A 22233-nucleotide genomic window follows, 5' to 3' on the forward strand; every position below is an offset into this window, starting at 1 on the left:
GGAGTCATAACTCAGGGTAAAAAGCTGTTATATATTCCTCTCCACGTTGAGGGAGGGGGCAAATTTAAAGAGCTTATGCTGTACAGTTCTCTGGGCAGCGCAAGTTGGTATAATTTTGGGTTTAAAATCCAGAGGGGGGTGCATGCCTGAGTAGTTAGGAAGTTCCTTAGCTAGAGCCTTCCCATGCAGGGCTGGTCACAGTGTCTGCATGTAACTGCAGCTGGGTGTATCCCGACCTATACGTGGGCTGGGTAGCTTGTCACAGCAGTACAGTGTAAAGGGAGCCCAGGCTGGTGGGTCAGGGGGACTCAGTGGAGCCCCAGTTCCACATGGCACCCGGGGGAAACCCATCACAAGGACATTTCCTCCAGATCAAATGCCTTGTTCACCACTGTGCCTGTTGTCAGTTCTAGTAATGTTTCTGTGATCCATTTGAAAAGATTTCACTGACAAAGAACTGATGGAAGCTGTGTACTCAGTCTTGCATCTGGGTGGCCTATCTTATGCCTTTCCAAGAGAGGATGGGCTTCAGCACAGATACTGTAGAGCTTATGAGGAAGTTTTCAGGCAGTAAGGAATACAAACAAGACTTCAAGACTAAGATACAAGCCTTTGACTGAACACACAGAGTCTAGTTCCTTGTAAGGACTACAATAAATAGGTGGGTGAAAATATCAAGTACAGTCCCATTTAACTTGAGTAAGAGTTTAAGTTGTACTAGGTCATTGCCTGCCAGAGCAGTGGGTGCAGAGAATTGAGAGTTTTATATATATACACACACAGGCACAAAGCCCAGTGAATGAAGTATATTCCCTCTGAGAAACCAATTTAAAATGTCTTGTGATGCTTCTGAAAACATGAGGTATAGATCAGTCAGAGTTAGCAACCCCACTGAAGAGTAGGTGCATCAGCTAACACATAACTTTTATGTTTTAATGGGTATCCAGATAATGGAAAAATATGTATTCAACTTTGACAGCTTTATTGATGTGAAAGAAACTGTAGTGAAATGCTACATGTTACGCTCAATCTACTAAAGTGAACGGCTGAATGTAGAGTATTTTTTTCAGTTGTGAGTTAAAAAGAAAAATCACTCCATTTTACTACAGTTCTTGGGTAATGTTTCTGTTTCTGGAAGTGAAGCCTTCCAAAAGAACATATTACTAGATAAACACCCAACCATGTGCACTCACATTTTCAGAAATCTCACCTTCTTAAAAAACAAGCACTAATTAATATGGTCATTGACTGCAAGAGGCAGCTAGAATTTACATATCAAGAAAAGATGATTTTCAAAACACTTGTTTAGTAGGAACATATAAAGGTTAATAGAATGAGTACTTCTCTTTAGCTCTCATTTCAGCTTCACTTAATGAACTCCAAGAAACTGATATGCAACTTGGTTTAATTATACAGCTTCAAAAACAAGTGACATTAGATGTAAGTCAGTAGTAGTCTTTGTATGTACATAGTATTTGTCTTAATCATGTTGACTAGATATCCAATTGAAATGCAGCTACTTTACTTGCTGCATGCTACTAATTATGTCAGATAAAATTTGGCCCCAGGTATAGGTTTTATAAAACCACACACCAATAGAAATGTTTTCACTATTTTATTTTAAAATTCCAATGGAAACAGATTAAAAGAAACCCACATTATTTCCTTGTACTATTTGCAACCCAAATATTTTAGCATTGGTCCAGCACATGAGAATGAGAGTCAAATTGACTAGAAGGACTAATCTATTTACATCATCCAAACAGTGTGAAATGCGGAAGGAAAAAAAAGTAAAATCAGATTTGTTGTAAAATGGTTTTATTGAAGGTATTCAGTAACATAGGCTAAATATATGTTTTTAGAAGCACAAACTTGCTTACCCTTTAAGAGCAGTTAATGTGAAAAATGATTTACTTAAAAAAAAAAAAAAAAAAAAAAACCTATGTACCACAGACAATTTAAGTATCTCATCAAAAATGTAAGGGTGCAACTTACAGAAAAGATTGTTTTATTAGGTATAAAGTGTTCTGGAATTTCCATGAAGAGTCACTTCCTCTTCCTTTTAAGAGAATATTTAAAAACAAAACAAAAAATTAGCAGCTAGCATGGGAATTAAGCCTAAAAAAGGAAGATTCAGAACTTTATTAAAACCACCAAACTTCACTTTGGTTTTAGTTTATTTAGGCCCCTACCGAACTATTTTAATTACAATGGTCAAAACATTTTGGCTGTTTAAAAAAAAAAATGGTCAAAGTTAATTGCATCAGACAACGGATTGACTTAGTTCTGCTAAATAAACCATATTTAGCAGAAGACAACTGCTCACAGGAACATCCAGATTCTGCACATAGTCACACAGTTACAAATCATATGTAAGCCATAAAAAGATTAACTGGTTATTCTAAATACATGCCTGTACAATAAAAAAAAAATCTAAAATACAAATGTAGATTGCTTTTAAAAAAGCAAATATATTCACATTTAATTTCACGTTTTCATTAGTTACACACTACATTGGTCTCTAATACACTTACTTGTGCAACTGAACTCATTCCTAAACAAATGGTTAATCATGACCCTACGAATGGAGTGGTTACAGTGGGATATAATGCACACTGCAGAAGTGAAATTTTTAAGGCCCCAGAGCTTACTGTTTATGTAAGCAACACAGATCCAAATGTGTTGCAATTAGGAGCCAGAAGAGATGCAGCATTATCTGGAAACTGCTTTTCAAAATTAGGGCATACCATATGGAGTAGAGAACAAAGCTGGGGAATGAGTCAATATGCAGACAAGGGCAATAATATTTAAAGTCCTCAACCACTGTTGAGGAAGAGAGAGAAGTCTGCAACTTAATACTAAATAAGTCAAACTTTTAGATAACAAACCTTGGACCTGAATTGTTCCCAGGCAAAAATGCCAGGCTTCAAATAGAAGAGATTCCTTGTCTGGTTTGTTAGAGGCTGTACTCGATAGTAAACAAGGTATCAAAATTTGTTACATTGAGGTAACTAAAACTGAGGCTGTTGGTGGGGTGGGTTTTTGTTTGTTTTTTAACCAATAAGACAAAAGGGGTTTTGCTTCTCAGCTGCAACCAAAGCCGTTTTATATCCCGTTGTTACAAAACTGGACATAACCTATTTAATGATTCTAATTGTTTCCTTCTTTTCTCCTCTATGATCTCCGATTGTCATAATCACTGACCATCCTTTTTACGTGCGACAGTTTACTCTTCAGTTTCTTGCACTGTGCCTTTTTGTTCTTATAGTCTGCTGACTAAAAACAAAAACACAAACCAAATGTGGCATTAGACCAACCAGAATTCTCTACAAGTGTCTAAAAGTAATTTTTTCATATGAAAAGTGCTCTAGGGCTGCACATTAATATAAAAATCCATTTTAAATAAAATTATAAATCTCAGAGTTATAAAAGTCAGTAAATATCAGTTTGAGTCCTATCTGAAAAAGGTACCCAGGAATCTAAGCAGCTCATCTGTTTACACACAATTCTGGCAGTTTGTATAATGACAAACACTTGGACTCTTAAGTTACTTTTGTACTGTAAAAGAGTACTCCAGTTGTTTTACCAGCTTAACTAGCCTGCTGTAAGAAGAATCCATTCTTATAGGAACTTCCAAGGTTTTGGGGAAGAAACCACACACACAAATATGTGTATTGATGACCACCAAGTAGGGAATCATATGTAAATAAGCCCAGACACAGTGTGATCAAGAGAGAGGAGTTGCAACCAGCCGTCCTATGCAAGTCCAAAGCAGCTTCCCAAGTACCAGTAGCAAAAATATTGCAAATACCTAGGAAGTACATAGTCTTTTTTTGGGATTGGGGGGGTGGCGCTAACAATTTTTTAAATCTTGAGGTTGGCAGTACTGGAGTTGAAACTATTTGCCTTGTGTTCTTTCTTTGAGCATTCAGTGTTCGTTTTTAAAGCTTTGTTCTGCAGTCATGAGGGTTAGAAACTATTTTACTAAAAAGCTGACAATCTCATGTAATAAACTAGTTTTATCAACTGGGGCATTAAGACTGACACTAAATATCATGAGACCTGCTATAGAGTTGTGAGAGTTGGCAACATTTCATCTATTGTTTCAAAAGTGACAATCAGAAGATACTGTTCACTCATGTACGCAGAAGTTTCAGATTTTGATTAGGTAAGAGTTGAACTGTTATTTAACTTCTACAAAGATAAAACCAGCAAAGATAGGAAAGACCTGTTTATCCATTCAGTATCTCCCTGCCAATGCAATCTTAGTCCCTTACCAAAGTTTGCCTACAAACGCATAGAATTTGACAGACTAAATCAGGAGAAGCCCAATACTTGAAAATCAGGAATGTTGCATATTAGGATTGAGGGACAAGGGAATCTTGCCCCACACTTTACCTTTGCCAGTGCTTTATTAGTCCTGCTATTTAATGGGCATTCTGTCTGCCTAGAAAATGCTTTAAGCATATTGAAGTCTTTACTCAGTTGCCATTAATTCAGTACTGTGATAGCTGGAGTCATCTCACCACAAACACCCATTATAGTATGGTCATACTGAGAAGCATCTCAACAGGTTTTGAGGTGGTTTAGGCCAATTTCAGTCCTGGTATAAGCAGTCACAACTAGACTGACTACACTGGAGATGTGCAAGACAGAGTTAGACTTCTTGAATTTACTGCTCAAGCCCAAGTTAGAGATCTGCTAAAAGAAAAAGTACTTTGCACCTGCTTCCAGTGGTTGTCACTCTGCATGTGAGTTGGACAGGGAGAAAAGGAGGAAGAATTAAAAAAAAAAACCACAAAAAAAGTTAAGTCCTTAGAAATAACAAACAAGAATAAGAGAACCTTATGATACTTACTGCTTTTATATCCTTCATCCTATTGTACTGATCAGCAGCAACCTATAATTAGGGAGAAAATTAAATTAAGTAGGACAGTTCATGTCAGTGCTATGAACAATACAGGTTTAACATCCTATTACACGGTTTTGAGTTGTTAACCATACATTTGGAAAAAAAATCTAAAGTTACAAAGAAAGGCAGTTGAACTACAGAGGATGTAAAAATAGTCTTTGGATGTCAGCCTGCTAGACAGTCTGAGGGATTTAGAGCTAGAAATCTGTTTGTGTTGGCATGTACCATATATCCTATCCTCTCTTAGAGGAGAAAGGCCCATTTAATAAAAATCTAAAGGAGGTTGGGAATGATATTCAAGGCTGGACAAAAATGCTAATATTGACCGAAGAGATCATCAGTATTTCTTCCAGTACATGAATAGTTTTTAATCCCAGGCCAAGATCTAAAATTCTGGAGCAGAGTCTAAGATATATGATAATCATACTATCAAAATATCAGGAATTTCTCTCACCGTATTTGTAAGAGTTTTCCATTTACAAAGATCTTCAGTATCCCATCAAAATTTTAATAAAACCTCTAAATTCTGAAAAGCTCCTTTTTCAAATTCAAATCCATTAAGTGTTGCAAGATCAGTTCACTAACTAAGTTTACTTGCTACATAGTAATTTGTATGACAAAGCTAGCATTCACTGGTACATAGGGTGACCAGACGTCCCGATTTTATCGGGACCGTCCCGATATTTCCTTGTTTGTCCCGCGTCCCGACCGACATGCGGTCGGGACAACCGGACAAACAAGGAAATGCCCCGAGCCTCGAGCCCGGAAGTGCTCGCGCCCCCCCCCCCCGCCCCGACTCCGCCCCCTCCTCCCCCGATTGGCTCCCTCCCCGAATCCCCGCCTCTTCCCCGGGCTCACCATTCCCCCTCCCTCCACAAGCACTGGAGGGAGGCCCGGGAGACGCAGGGGAAGCGCGGGGCCGGGGTGAGTAACAGTCCGGCCTGGCCCAGTGCAGGCAGGACTCAGTTGGGTGGTTGGGAGAGGAGGGGGGCGGCCCGCGGGGCCAGGCAACGGGGGAGGAAGCGGCCATGGCGCTCGGCGGCTCTGGCGCCCCCGAACCCCCCGAGCCGGGGCCTGCAGCAGCGCGTACGCTGGGCCCAGCCCCTGGCTAGGCGCGTCTGGGCTGCCCAGCTGGTGCTATCCCGCGGCGGCCCCGGGGCGGAGGCATCGGCAGCCCAGCCCCGTTCGTTCCCCTGCGGGACGGGGGGGCTGGGGCCTGCTGCCCCCACTCCGGGGCCGCCGCGGGATAGCACCAGCTGGGCAGCCCAGACGCGCCTGGCCAGGGGCTGGGCGCAGCGTGCGCGCTGCTGGGTCCCCGCAGCAGGCCCCGGCTCGGGGGGTTCGGGGGCGCCAGAGCCGCAGCCGCCGAGCGCCATGGCCGCTTCCTCCCCCGCGGCAGTGGGAGCTGCAGCAGCGGCTGCTCCCGAGTCCCGCTGGCCGGGGGTGAGAACAGCCACCGCCTGGCCCCGCGGGTCGCCCCCCTCCTCTCCCTACCACCCAACTGAGTCCTGCCTGCTCGGGGCCAGGCCGGACTCTCACTACCCCGGCCCCGCGCTTCCCCTGAGTCTCCCGGGCCTCCCTCCAGCGCTTGCGGAGGAAGGTTTTTTTTTTTTTTTTTTTTTTTTTTTTGTGGCCCCGCCCCCCGCCACGCCCCCCGCCACGTCACTCCCCCGCGTCCCGATATTTGTCTTTGGTGATCTGGTCACCCTACTGGTACATGGCACATATTTTTGCATACATTAATTAAGCACCCTACCCTTCGCCCCCTCTCCCAAGATATCCTGCATAAACATTCAAGTTATCCATGGAAATACCTTATATTCCTCACTGTCTTCACTGTAGTCATCCAACTCTTTATCCAGTCGAGAGAGTGTTTTACTGACTTCATCAAGTTCAGCTTGCAAACTCTTATATTCTTGTAATCCAGAGTCAAAGTCTCGCTTATATGCTTGCCTTTGTTGATCTGTTGTTACTGGTGGGTATTCCCTAGGGGGAGATTTGGCGAGGGGGGAGGGAAGGGGGAGAAGGAGAGGGTGGTGGGGAAAAAAAAAATCACTTGTTACATATGGTATGGGCAATCTTCAGCTGTATAACAGAAAGCGTTTGTTTATCCATTTGATGGAGGGTGAGAGTGCATGTTAAGTTTTGGATGAAAGTTACTGCTCCTGACAGAGAAACTAGTGGCACTGGTAGGGCCACATAGCAAGCTACTTAGTCCTTGTTAAGTCTTTCTCCTTTAAGTTAAAAGAGCCCTTTAGTACTTGCTATTTTCTCCCTGTTAAGGTATTCTGTAATCACATCACCTCTCAATCTCCTTTTTGATAAGAAATTTGAAGTGATCACTTCAATTTAGTTTACTATAAGACCTTTTCTCCAGCCCTCAAAGTATTTTTGTGGCTCTCTTCTGTACCTTCTCCAGTGTTTCAATATCCTTCTTAAAATGTGGACCCCAGAACTGTATGGAATAATCAAGTGTCAATCTCATCAATGCCATATACACCTCTACCCCGATATAACGCTGTCCTCGGGAGCCAAAAAAATCTTACTGCGTTATAGGTGAAACCGCATTATATCGAACTTGCTTTGATCCGCCGGAGCACGCAGCCCCACCCCCCTGGAGTGCTGCTTTACCGTGTTGTAGCCGAATTCATATTATATCGGGTCGTGTTATATCGGGGTATAGGTGTATAGAAGTAAAATAACCTCCCTACTCCTATTAAATATTCCCTGTGCATTGTTTTAGCCTTTTTGCCAGAGCACCACACTGGGAGCTCATGTCGAGTTACTTGTTCACTGTGTTTCCTAAATCCTTTTCAGAGTCACTGCTTTCCTGGATACATTTCCCCCATTTTGTAAATATTGCCTGCATTCCTTGTTCCTAGATGTGTAACTTTGCTTTTGACCTTATTAACACACATTCTGTTTGAATGGGCCCAGATTATCAAGCAAACCAGATCGTTCTACATGATTCCGTCATCATTACTTACCATTCCAACAATCTGTGTGTTATCTGCAAATTTTGTCCACAGATTTGCTTCCAGATCATAGATAAAAATGTGGAATAGCATTGGATCTAGTACCGCTCCCTTCAGACCACCACTAGAAACACCCTCATGCAACTCGAGTATCAGAGGGGTAGCCGTGTTAGTCTGAATCTGTAAAAAGCAACAGAGGGTCCTGTGGCACCTTTGAGACTAACAGAAGTATTGGGAGCATAAGCTTTCGTGGGTAAGAACCTCACTTCTTCAGATGCAAGTAATGGAAATCTCTAGAGGCAGGTATATATCAGTGTGGAGATAACGAGGTTAGTTCAATCAGGGAGGGTGAGGTGCTCTGCTAGCAGTTGAGGTGTGAACACCAAGGGAGGAGAAACTGTTTCTGTAGTTGGATAGCCATTCACAGTCTTTGTTTAATCCTGATCTGATGGTGTCAAATTTGCAAATGAACTGGAGCTCAGCAGTTTCTCTTTGGAGTCTGGTCCTGAAGTTTTTTTGCTGTAAGATGGCAACCTTTACATCTGCTATTGTGTGGCCAGGGAGGTTGAAGTGTTCTCCTACAGGTTTTTGTATATTGCCATTCCTGATATCTGACTTGTGTCCATTTATCCTCTTGCGTAGTGACTGTCCAGTTTGGCCAATGTACATAGCAGAGGGGCATTGCTGGCATATGATGGCATATGTACATTGGCCAAACTGGACAGTCACTACGCAAGAGGATAAATGGACACAAGTCAGATATCAGGAATGGCAATATACAAAAACCTGTAGGAGAACACTTCAACCTCCCTGGCCACACAATAGCAGATGTAAAGGTTGCCATCTTACAGCAAAAAAACTTCAGGACCAGACTCCAAAGAGAAACTGCTGAGCTCCAGTTCATTTGCAAATTTGACACCATCAGATCAGGATTAAACAAAGACTGTGAATGGCTATCCAACTACAGAAACAGTTTCTCCTCCCTTGGTGTTCACACCTCAACTGCTAGCAGAGCACCTCACCCTCCCTGATTGAACTAACCTCGTTATCTCCACACTGATATATACCTGCCTCTAGAGATTTCCATTACTTGCATCTGAAGAAGTGAGGTTCTTACCCACGAAAGCTTATGCTCCCAATACTTCTGTTAGTCTCAAAGGTGCCACAGGACCCTCTGTTCCTCATGCAACTATGATTCCCCACTGATATCTACTTGCTGAGATCTGTCAGTTAACCAGTTCTTAAACCATTTCATGTGTGCTCTCTTCATATTTTATAGAGCCAATTTTTTAAATCAGAATGGCGTGCAGTATTAAAAATCAAAGTATATTACATCTACATAGTTACTTTTATTATCAAACTTGTCAAACAAATCTGACTATATATTTTGGAGGAATACAGGTCTTTGCAAGACTTGTATTCCATAAAAAATCACATTTAACTGGCATTATATTTAGGCTTCAATTTTCAAAAATAATTTCAAGATAATATCAATGGTTTATTGTTAAGCATTTTTTTTTATTGATTACATTTTCACAATTGCGGGAAGTCATGCAGGGGTTAGGTGATTTTGAATCTCAACATCTGTCATTAAATAAAGTTAGAGTTTTACAACTGTTAAAACACAAATTGTCAGCATCAAATGTCCAAATACTCAAAGTAAGTATCCTTAAATCAACTAAATTTCTCAAGCAGTATTTTTATTTCTTCACCCATCTGTAAATTTTGATGATTACTGATGGAAATATTTTTTGTTGCTTTGCATGTGAACAGTGAAATTGATATTTAATCGATAAAAATCTAACCTTTCCAAGCCTAATTATATTCCTATCCTTTAATTCAGTATTAATTGAATCCCATATCAGCTTTTCCATTATTTTGCCCAGGATTGACGTCAGGCTAATTGGCCTATAGTTACCCAAGTCATCCTACTTTCCCTTTTTGAATACTGGCACAACATTCGTACTCTTCCCATCTTCTGGATTTTCCTGGGAACCAACTTCCCCAATTCACATTATTTACAATGCAAAATACCCAAGTGCTTTTCCTAAATGCAAATTGCTAACTTTACCACAGTGTATAGTGGTTTGAATGGTTTAATCCTTCTTTCTTGTAGGTTTATAAATCTTGCACCTCTGCAGGTTAGGATTCGACTATATTATCCCACTACCACCTTCTCAACAGCTCATTTTGGAATAGCCATCAGTTTTTAAGCACGTGTTCCACAGATTAACTTGATCATTGTCTAAAGACCACTTGTATTTATTAATTATTATTATTAAATACGGCTAATTTCACTCAAAAGCACTATCCACTTCATAGCAGCATGAAGTCCTAGCTGTCCATAACAAATATTTCAGTTTCTTCATCACCCAAAGCATGTCAGCTTTTGTCTATATGCAGGGCAGAATAAACTTTTTTTTGGGGGGGGGGCAGGAGGGGGGGAGGAGATTTTACTGTGAGAGAACATTAAAGACTATGGACGCTGGTTTAGCATAGATTTGCTGCTTGTGCTCGGGAGGAAGTCAGTGCATTTCAATATTGAAGTGACAGGAGTGTTGCGGAGGAGGGGAAGAGTTTTATTACCCGCTTTGTGGGAGAGCTTGCAGTATGTATGCATTCAACTCGACTTGCTCTGATGAGCAGCGTTAGGAACTCAATAAAACAAATTTTGAAGCATGTTATATTGGTTAACTGCTTCAGTCTCAATATTAAAATTGAAATAGGACACTTCAAATATACTTGGTGCATTCTGCTAAATACAGATGTCCCAAGACACCCAAAGTCTTGTTCAATGACCATATATGAAATCATTCTAGGTAGTAGCATCAGTGGAAGAGGCTACTTCAGACAAGTAACAGCAGATAATGCTACTGCTGTAAATATTCCTTTCAAAGGCAAAGTTTCCAAGTATAAAAGGCAACTCTTTTCCCACTACCTTTCTAGGCCCTCCTTCCTATTCCATAGTCCTTATGCTGCCACTATCCACAGTACAGAAGTGGCACTGCAGCTATATTATTATTAACAAGCTACTAACCACTACCACATTCAGCAGAGGCAGCACACTTATTAACTAGGGTTAGCCCATCACAAACAGTGGAGTTAGTATTATTTCAATGCTTGATGAAGTTATTGTCAGTACCTGTCCCAGTCCTCCTCCAGCTCATCACAAGACTCCCCTCCAGTGGTGTAATCTGCATCATAGTTATCAGAGTTGGTTCTCTTCCGTCTTCCTGCTCTTCTCTTTTGTGGTGGTTCCTTAGTCGATCCATCATAACTACTGTTACCAGTATAATTTGACTGTGTGAGGTCCTTCATTAACGGAACAACAACTTCAGACTCCCTACCAAAAGCAGTAAAGATCTCATTAGTTGCCATTTTCAGGCTGAATCATCAACATTATACACACAGGGCAAGTATTAACAGGATTAATTAAAGACAAAATAATCTGGATTTTTATTCTATAAAAAATTCAACATGTATTTGGAAAACAAAAGTCACTCATTTTAATTCACTAACTTTGTCTAACAAATTGCTTATAATATAAAATATGAATGTATTTGTTCCAAACTCAAATGGAGCAAGTTTTTCAGATTTGTAAGCACTCCACCTCTGTGATTTCATGTTCCCATTTTCACCTAAAACTGGTGAGTTGAGAAACATACACTGGGCTGAAAGTGTAATCAACTAACCTTTTAAAGAATAATAAGAGATCCCTATACAAAGAAAGCTGCTTGTGAATTTTTAAAAGTGTATCTGTTACAGAATGGCACTCAGTTTAAAATAGAAATAATAGTTGATATAACGGCAGTAGCCCAGAGGTCTGTCAAAGGTATGTCTGTCAAAGGCTGTCCTTCAAATGGATGGAATCCATTTGTTACCTAACCGTGGAGTATGAAATTTCTTAGATGATTAGCATTTTTGCTGTACAAATGCCCCTAAGATTTTAGAAACTCAACTACATTTTGCTTATAGCAAGAACTGAGACCCCACACCAACTGTCCTGGACAGGACCGGCTCCAGGGTTTTGGCCGCCCCAAGCAGCCAAAAAAAAAAAAAAAAAAAAAAAAAAAAAGCCGCGATCTGCGGCAGCAATTCGGCCGGAGGTCCTTTGCTCCCAGCAGGAGTGAGGGACCATCTGCCAAATTGCCGCCGAATACCTGGACGTGCCACCCCTCGCCGGAGCGGCCGCCCCAAGCACCTGCTTGTCAGGCTGGTGCCTGGAGCTGGCTCTGGTCCTGGACACAATCCTCAGTATCACATTTTAGGATGGACACCGTAGAATAAAAGATGAAGAAGTGGGCAACAGAAATAGAGTGTTATGGTGAGCAAAAGTGAGGAAAATCTGGCATATGCACCAACAATTAATTTCACAGTATGGTGATAGTACCTGCAAATAATCATGTTTTGTATAAAGCATCAGGAATAAATTTCCTATTTACATGATCGATCGTTGTTTACATATAGGCTCTCTCCCTCGATTTTCTAGAGCACAGGGCTGAAAATTGAGCTCCTCCCTGCTTGTTGATGTAAAACATCGAAGCGGTGTTGTCTGTTAAGACCTGCACCACCTTGCCTTAGATCTGGGGAAGGACCATCTGGCAAGTCAAACATACCGCCCTGAGTTCCCTAACATTTATTTGCAGGGAGAGTTCTTCCTGGGACCAGAGGCCCTGAGTCTTGAGACTGTTGAGGTGGGTTCCCCACCCCAGGTCTGATGCATCCAAAACCAAGGTTACCAACAGATACATGGCAGCAAAAGGTATGGAACCCAGGTCTCTCCACCAAGCCAGTGAAGCTAGGATGGGCAGCAAAATCATGAGTACCAAGTCCAAGTGGTCCCTGCCCAGGGAGTAGACTGACACCAGCCACATCTGTGGAGATCTGAGGCGTAGCTGCGTGTACTGCACCAAATAGGTACATGTCACTATGTGACCCAACAATTTGAGGCAAACCCAGGCGGTTGTAAGAGGGTAGGTTGCAAGCTGGGAGATCCAGTCCGACAGAGTTCGGAATATGGTCTCCAGTAAATAGGCCTGAGCTGGAGTCATGTACCACCCTGATGAACTGTATTCTCCGAACTGGGACCAAAGTTGACTTTTGCTCATTTATTACAAGGCCCAGCGCCTGAAAGGTGGCCCATTTTATGCCAGTGCTTTGCTGGACTTGAGCCTGTGAGTGGCCTTTGGTCAGTCACCAAGGTATGGGCAGACTTGTACACCTCGATGTCTGAGGAAGGCCGCAACCACTACCATACACTTAGCGAAAACCCGCGGGGCTGCTGACAGGCTGAACAGAAGCACGGTGAATTAGTAGTGGCACTGACCCACCACGAACCTGTGCAATCTTCTGTGTCGACAGAAGATGGAAATGTGGAAATAAGAATCCTTCAAATGGAGGTTGGCATACCAGTCTTCTGGATCCAGGGAGGGAGTGATGGAGGCCAGGGAGACCATGTGGAACCTCAGTTTCTTGTGATATTTGTTGAGGTGACACAGGTCCAGGATGGGCCATTAGAGCCCCTTTGGCCTTCGGGATTAGGAAATAATTGGGAGTAAAACCCCTTCCCTCTCATGTCTCGAGGAACCTCCTCTACAGCCCCCCACACATAGGAGGGTTTGCACCTCCTAGATGAGGATCTGCTTGTGAGAAGGGTCCCTGAAGAGGGATGGGGGAGGGAGGTAGCAGGGATGGGGGGGAATAAAGGGTTACTGAAGGGTGTAACCAACTGTTATAGTGCTGAGCACCCAATGGTCCAATGTTATGAAGACCATGCCAGGTGGAAGGGCGACAGGCGGTCTAAAAAAACAAATAGGGGGATGGATCTGCAGTTGAGATGGGTATGCCATCCTCGGACATACCTTCAAAAGGCCTGCCTGACCTCACTGGGCTATCTATGCAAGTTCGACTAGAAAGCGGAGGCAGAAGGTAGGGGCTGACAACATTTATTGCCCTTTCCCTTTCTTTTGTAGAGCTCCTGTCTCGGAGGCACCAGAAATCTGGGAGGCTGCTGGGGCCTAAAATGCTTCCTGGAGGCTGGGGGCATGTAAAGGCCCAGGGAGCAAAGCATGGCCCTCGAGTCTTAGAGGCCATGAAGCTTGAAGTTGGTTTGTTCCAAGAACAGGAAGGTACCCTTGACGGGGAGGTCCTGAATGGACTGCAGCACTTAGTGAGAGGCGCCTGATGACTGGAGCCATGAACAGTGCCTCGTGGTGACTGCTGACGCCATCGTTCTGGCTGCTGAGTAAGCCACATCCAGAGCTGCCAGGAGGGAGGTCCTGGCTCCACATCTTGCCTTACTCCAGGCTGGCCATGAACTCCTGCAACAGAGAGTCCTTAAATTTGACCACTGAGTTGCACAGGTTCAAATCGTACTGACCCAACAGAGCCTGCTGGTTAGAGACACGTAACTTTAGGCTGCCTGTCGAATAAGTGGTGTATCCAAACAGGTCCAGTCTCTTAGCCTCCTTATTTTCGGGAGTAGCACTCGACTGCCCCTGTCTGTCCCACTCGTTTGCGGCCAATGCCACCAGGGACCAGGGGGAAAAGTGGGGAGATGCGAGTACAGGTACTCACACCCACTGGCTGGTACATAGTACTACTTCTCTGCCCTTTTTGAGATGGGGCAGACACGAAGGGGTCTGCCAGAGCACCCTGACAGGCCCCAACACTACCTCATTAACTGGCAGGGCCACTCTGGATGGAGCCGCTGCAGCCAGGATATCAATGAAGTTGTGCACAGTCTCCTTCAGCGCCTCAGCTTCCAGCCCCAAGTCTGCGGTGACCCATTTCAGAAGCTCTTGATGGGCTCTGAAGTCATCCAGAGGCAGCGGGTTACTGGGGCCTGCAACTGCCTCATCCGGGGATGACGAGGAAGAGGCCAGCCCCAGAGGATGGGATGCCTCTTCTTCCTCCACCTGCACAACTTCCATTGGGGCCACTTCTGGGACCTCGGTACCAGGGTCAGTACCAGAATCAGGGTCTAGTGCTGGGTGGGATGAAACAGTATTATCACCTAGAACTAGCAATATATTCTCTGTGCCTTGACTTCAAGGCATTCCTCTGAAGGAAACTGTATCCAGCATACCTATGTCAGACAAAGGAAAGATCACCCCAGTCCAAAGCGGTCAGAGAAGGGAAGTAAAGAGGGTAAAGGGGTATCTCAGAGTGATATAGTGCAGTATTTCTCAACCTTTTTGATATCAGGGACAAGTCTGCTGACTTCCTAAATTGTGTCAGGGAGATCTCAGGGACTGGTGCTGGCCCACACACCTGTCATTAAGAAACACCGATATAGTGGACTCCATTCAGACTTGCCATAAGACTTCATCCTATTAGAAATTTAATTTTAAATTTTCTACTGAATTTGAAGTGTTTTTCTTTCCCTATGCAGCTAAAGACTATCTAGAGCAGGGGTTCCCAAACTGTGGGGCACACCCCTCTAGGGCGGTGTGACAGCTCTGGGCCATCCCCCACAGGGGACAGGAAGGGAAATGCCATCCAGCCCTACTCCGTCCCCAGCTCTGCTCTGACCCCACCCCCAACTGCAGCCCCACTCCCAGCCTCAGCTCTGGCCCTGCCCCCAACTGTGGCCCCAGCCCCCTTACCCCATCCATGTCCCTCCCACCCCAGGAGCCCTGGCCCTCCAGGAGGCGGCATGGACAGGAGTAACAGGGGGTTTGTGCGCAACCCTGAAAAGTTTGGGGACCACTCATCTAGAGAATCATCTCTGGCACTTCCTGAAACAGGCAGAACTGGAACAGAAGAAGAGGGGTCTACTGAGAGGAGAGGTATAATTCCCCCCACTCCCCTCCTAATTGTTATGAGTGGCAAAGTTAAGATACTGCAAATTCGGCATTTAATTCCAGAATCAGGGTTCAGTTGCTCTGAATTAGTTTAAAAACTTTTATGTGTTTCATAAATACAGGGCCTGATTCACACTTCAGTGTGTTCACTATTTAACAGTTTCTTGAAAGATCAATGCCTGTATGACAAGTGATCTGCAAGAAAGAGAGAAGGAAACGTCTGTAGTATTTGAATTTGTGTCAGTAACTAAGTTATAAGCAGTTGCTGGAGAGCTTCAAATTGCAACTAATTTTCTTTTCACATGATGAGAGAGTAACAATCAATGAAGAATATCCAAAGTCTTTAGAGACCTGTTCTGATTTAAAGCATTCAGCAAAGAACAACAACAATTATATTTAAACAGACAGGTTGTAGACCTCAAATTAGACCCAGCCATGGGTTTGTTTTTCAGGTGTACACACACACACACACACACACACACACACCCACCCCTCACTTTTGGCAGGGGGGGGGGTCTCTTCCATTGTCATGAGCAAGCAGAGAACTGAGTCCTGCTTAGAAGCGGAATTTCTGCACAGTCCAAGTCTTCTGCCTGCTCCATAACATAGAAAAAGGAAAAACATATGCATGTTTTAGCAGCAGTCCAGTGTTGTGAATTTGCTACATGATTTCCAGTCTGGAGAGCGGCCATCATGCACCACAGATGAGCCCAAGAGAGATACAGATGGGTAATTAAAAGTTGAAGAACACACCTTCTAGTCCAGACACAAAGCAAACAGACTCTGTAGCATGCCCTAACTCCCCCAGGGTGGGAAAGAGGAGTTCAGAGATCAATACGAGCTTAAGGAGACTTCATATTTCTCACTCACATGAGAGACTGATAATTTTTCCAAGGATAAAGACATATAGGGATGGGTTAGAATGAATGGATTTTAGTACTTTTCTTTTTAGAAGGAATCTGGTTAGATTACCATTATTGATTGACTGGGTAGATAAATAAATTCACTTCCAAACAAGCAATGTGTTTCTCTTCAGCCCCCCCATCTTTGAATGTCATGCATTTAATTTACACCCTCCCACACACACACATACACCCCTTATGTTTGACAGTTCCCCTCTATTTTTCTTCAAACACAGATGCAATCTTTCTTCATCAGCATACCCCGTTTAATTCCCCCTACCTCCACTACTGTTTATGGTAAGGAGTATTTATTTCTCTTTTCTCCTTTAAATATTCACACACTATGGTGCTTGAACACCAAGATGATAAATGCCTTAGAAGAATCTATCCTAGGCTCTTAGTACTCTACATAATACTAGTTTGAATTTAAGTAATCTCTACGGACCAGAGACTGCAAGTCAATACAAGGATAAAAGACGTAATGTAAGGTGACAGACAGCAACTAAAAATCTTTACACCAGAAAGGGACTAATATGGATAAATACTACAAAATAAAGTCAATTCCTAGTTTATCTGAAAACAAATTGACCAGCAACTATTTTATATCAAAAACATGTTATGAATAAGTAAGAACAGCATAACCTGGAGACCACTCTTTTCAATTACACTTAGAGCTGAGGCTTGTGAGTAAGTTTGCTTGATTTTTACAAACTAAGGTACAAGTTTCACATTAATCTTCCATAACCTTATAAAACTATAATATTAAATTCACACACACACACACACACACACACACACACACACGTCAACATATACAAGTTAATCAACACCCTACAGACAGGATAACATCTGCAATAACTGTTCGGGCAAGAATCCCACCAATTTCTTCCATGGTGAATCCTGAGTAAGAAAAAAGATTTGATCCTCTCTTTAGAGCAAGAATCCAAATGCATTTCTATTACCCTTCTAGTGTTCTGTATCCATTAACAAGGCAGGAACAGTTTACTTACGGCATAGCTCTGTGGGTGTCTGTATAAACTCGATTTTCGTTAACTTTCTCAGAAACAGAGTAAACCATGGAACTGGCAACTCGATCTGGGTAGTCCACTACTGGTTCTGCATTTACATTTTTTACCTAGTAAAAGAGAGACATTAAGATACACAACATCTCAGTTTTGTGGCTGAAAGCTTTTTTCTTTTTCTTTATTTTTAAATAAACACCTTTAGCAATTCACTCTCAGTTTTGTTTGATTTTTAAAATAAATTAAAGAAAGCATTTTCAGAACTAGGATTACACAAATTATTCAAAAATGTTCCTATATGTACAGCAGATGATTGAGACACTAGCACCACTACGATGAAGTCATCAGCTCTATTTTAATACTAGGGTAGCACTGACCAAAGAGAAGTGGAGACTCAGATTGAAATAAGGTGACTGAATGCTTCTGAAGGCTGAGCTCATGTGTGCATGGGGGATTGTAGTCTGAAGACCCCTCACATGCTAGACATCATGGAGGACCAAAAATAAATAAATCCTTTAGTGCTACAGCAGTTTCACCCTTTTTGGCACAGGAGGCTCTAGGCCCAAAGCATGAGAGTCCTGTGTTATTTTTAAAGAAATTTGATTCCACTGCCCATTGTTAGATGAAGTATTTGTGCCATGGGTATTTCTGAAACAAGATGGCTTACAAGTATATGAAAAAAAAAAAAGAGTCTTACACTTACAATACCCTGGAATAGTTTTATCACATTCAGGTACGCCTCAGCAGCTGCTTCATATCAGTGCCAGAGTGATGGATGGAGGGTTGACTACATTAATCTTCCCCATGCCCATTACTACTCTTTTGGGGGTCAGTTTGAAGGAAGTGGAGCAGTTTTGGAATTGGAAGTAGAAATAGTACAGAAGGAGTGGGCGGGGGTGGGAAGAGAAGGAGAAGATTGTTTTATTTGAAGCGTAACCTTTATTTATAGTTCTTTAAAAGATGCCATTAAGAGTGACCTAAGAATTGAAAGAGGCAGGCTTTCAAAGTGTGAAGATGAAAGTAGAAGGAGTAGATTAATGTTGTTGGCTGAGAAACAATAGGACTTTTAGAGCAACTGGGCGATCAGCTTTATTTGTAGCCCCAATTCAACAAGTTATTTAAACATGAGTAGATCCACTAAAGTCAAGGGAACTATTCACGTGCTTAAAGTTTGGCACGAGCTTAAGAACCTTTCCGAACTGGGCCCTTAATGAACTAGATTGCACTCAATGGATCTAAATATGACAGGTATGTTCATAATGTACCTCTCTGTAGTGTCCTCCAGCATGAAGCATTATAGAGTCTTAAATTTATATTTGGGTATTGTGTACACGACACTTGATTGTTTGCCAGTCTGCCTACCCTTCACAATTCAGACAGAAGAGGGCTTTATTCTCAAAGCTGTGTCTAATCTATATATCTAGAGATTTTAATGTGAAAATATGCAGGCATGAAATCCCTTTAGGGTTTCTTTGAACAAAAGGGTGGCTCAACTAGTTTTTCCAGTTCTACAGGTGCTTTACATATACAAGTGTTTTCCAAGGAAGAGTCTCAAAACAGTCAATGTTCTTCCATATTTTATTTGATATGGCATCAGAAGTATTTTTTTAACTCCAAAATATCATTTAATTGATTTTTCCCTGCTTTTTTAATAGCTAGAGATCTCCATGAATAGAGAAGGGTTTAGGGTTGGCACAAGATGTCAATATCCTGCGTCTCCCCTTCAATACCAGTTTTTCAAATTCTACCGTGGGACTATTATGCCAACGTTCTTGTTCCCACTAATCGTAGCAGATGTAGCCACCCTAAAAGCAGACATGATGGCCTAGTCAGTGCTATTCTGTAACTGCTAAGCCAGGAGAAAAGTGCTTATCATACCAGAACAGATTCAGTCTAATTGTGCTTCTCCTGCTGGTGAAGCAGAGGCCGCACCAGCATGGCCTGGGGCAAGGAGACATACCGTACAGACACTCAATAGTAAAGGTGAGGGGGAAGAGAAACACACACAAAAGAATAGGAACAAATAAGAGACCTAAGTGCATCTCCACTAGTAAAATTTATACATATAATTCACCACCACTGATGGAAGTTGTAGCATAGTGAAGGTTCAGGCTGTAGCCACCACGTCAACTGTTGTGATACTATGGTAAAGATGCCCAAGCCCTGGCATCACTGCAGCTTTCACCCTTACTCTCATCAGTAGTCAATTGCTGCTACAAAGTTTGCTGGCATGGACAAGGCTCCAGAAAGGTAGATAGAAATGAGAAAGAAGCTACTTAATTTAGGATGGCAGTGGGCAAGAGACAAACAAAACCTCTCAGAATGCTGCGCTGGTAGGATCTCAACTCTCTTACTCGCCCCCACACACTACAGACAAGGGAAAAAGCAGCATCAACTTCTAAAAACCTATATTGCAGTAAAAAATGAGTGTTACTGATGAACCACATACAAAGTTTGTGCATTGGCTCAATGACAGGAGCTTGAAAAATATTTTTATCTCCTTCTCCCTTCCCAGCTGTGGGAGTCAGCTCTGTTAGCTGATAGAATGTTCAAATGCACACAAAACCCTGCACTTTTTGCCTTGTGAAAGAAGACACCTGTAGATTACACTACACTGCTTACGGGAAAAAGGGGGGGGGGGGAGAAACAAAACCTGAGGAGAGAGAGGCACAATTAATAAAACAAAACCCCAAGCTAGTAAATGGATGTATTTCCTTAAATAAAAGTCCAAATAAGGCTGTTCGTAAGTGCTCAATTCTTTTTCAACATAAAAATCTTTGAAGAATAAGGTATGGCTTCACAAACTTGTGCCAATTTAATTACATTTAGCTGAACTACTGAAAACCTATGTGGGTACATTCCCATCTGTTTAAGCCTGGCAATGTAGCTTGCCCCTGTAAATTTACATTCAAACCAACATAAGCCAAGTTTAAATCAATGTGAGAGCATCCACAAAGTCACACCAATGTAACTAAATTGGTTTAAAAGTCACACCCCTTACATTATGCCAGTGCAACTCTGTACTTAGACCAGTCTTTAGGGCAGGAGGAAGATATGACAAGGAAACACTGATTTAAGCAACACATTTGGATATCCACCCTTTAGCAACTGTCCTTCAGTAAGGTTACGTCTACACTAGCACTTTTGTAAAACTTTTGTCGGTCAGGGATGTGAAAAAACACCCCCCCCCTGACTGACATAAGTTTCACCAACGGACGCGGCGTTGTGGACAGCACTATGTCGGCATACAGTGGCTACACGGGAGACCTTACAGCGGTACAGCTGCTGCGGTACAGCGATGCTGCTGTAAGGTCTGTAATGTAGACACAGCCTAAGAAAGCAATGCAACTTATTCTGGACAACATGAGCTTTAAAGGACAGGACACAAATACAGCTTGCATTTAGATAAAGCATCAATGTGTTTTCCTCTTCAAAACACAAATGAACAATTGCAAATTAGAGCAAAAAGTTATGACAGACATTCAACAAGATTTATCAGCAGAGGAAACATTTAATTGTCCAATTTAGGAAAACTCATGCAGAAGTCATGCATTTTATATCCACATTAGTGTTTAGTTATTCCCAGTTAAAAAGTCTGTTTTGACAGTGTTTTCACTAATGCAGGAGTCGTTTACGGCTAGGAAGAATTCAAATCCTGATCAGGTCACAAATGAGAGTTTGGAGGTTGGAACTAAGACCTCAGAAAAAACGCATTGACTTTGACACATGGAAAAACAGCACATAATTGGAACAATGTAAATTATCTACTTAGGATGGAGAAGCAGAGATCTAGAAATGGCAAATCAGAATGGAGATATTTTGGCAGAACTTGGCTGGTAGAGCAACAGGAAAGAACTGGGGAGAGGTCTTACCCAGTGCTCTCAGGGTATTATAGGCTCCATGCTGCGAAGCATGGCCAAGCTATCCCAGAGCTGCAGACCCTGGAAGCCATCCATTGTCTGACTTTTGTCAGAAGTTCATCGAAACTCCTATGTTTCCATGAAACATTTTGTTTTCAACGAAGTGGCATTTTCCAACAAAAACCACTTGCATCAGAAAGTTCAGAACTAGTTCTACCAGTGGACCCCCATTCCCATGAGAAGTCTTCCAATGGACCAGGAAAATAGACTTTACTTGTACTTGCCTGATACCTCTACTTTGTTTTTTTAAAAGAAGACTTCTCACATCATCTTTATAAAGCAGTCAAAAAGAAAACAAAAAAACCACAAACCCCACCCCCAAAAAACCCTGAACTTTAAAAACAAAATCTCTCTCCTTAATATCACTTAATATCTCAGTCACTTAATATCATATTTGTTCAGGGGTTCTCAAACTGAGGATCGGGACTCCCAAGTGGGTCATGACCAGTGTTCTCTCTAATTTTTCCTCACACGCGTGGAATTCATTTTATTACAGAAGCTCCCCGACTTACGCAAGTGTTCTGTTACGCAAAAATAAAAAAAAAAGCAGACAGAACTTTTTCCATAAGTCCGGATTTCCATAAGTCGGGTTTGTGTAACCCAGGGAGCGTCTGTATGTGCACCAATATGGAGGTGATGTGTGACACAACATCTCCATATTGGTGCACATAAACTTCATGTGGTGGGGTGGGGCCAA

General features: G+C 42.4%; 1 protein-coding gene across 1 annotated transcript in view; it reads right to left on the reverse strand.

The window, feature by feature from the left end:
• Positions 1-1801: 1801 nt before the first annotated feature.
• OCLN (occludin) overlaps positions 1802-22233 on the reverse strand; it is a 31567-nt gene continuing 11135 nt past the window's right edge. The window contains exons 5-9 of the mRNA XM_005288210.5: positions 17605-17729; positions 11030-11230; positions 6727-6898; positions 4859-4900; positions 1802-3276 (exon numbers count right to left, since the gene is read on the reverse strand). Of these exons, the coding sequence (XP_005288267.1) occupies positions 3175-3276; positions 4859-4900; positions 6727-6898; positions 11030-11230; positions 17605-17729 (642 nt within the window). The 3' untranslated portion in view covers positions 1802-3174. The remainder of the gene's footprint in view (positions 3277-4858; positions 4901-6726; positions 6899-11029; positions 11231-17604; positions 17730-22233) is intronic.

The sequence above is a fragment of the Chrysemys picta genome, chromosome 6 (genome assembly GCF_011386835.1).
Source record: "Chrysemys picta bellii isolate R12L10 chromosome 6, ASM1138683v2, whole genome shotgun sequence".
In the NCBI taxonomy this organism is placed as follows: Eukaryota; Metazoa; Chordata; order Testudines; family Emydidae; genus Chrysemys; species Chrysemys picta.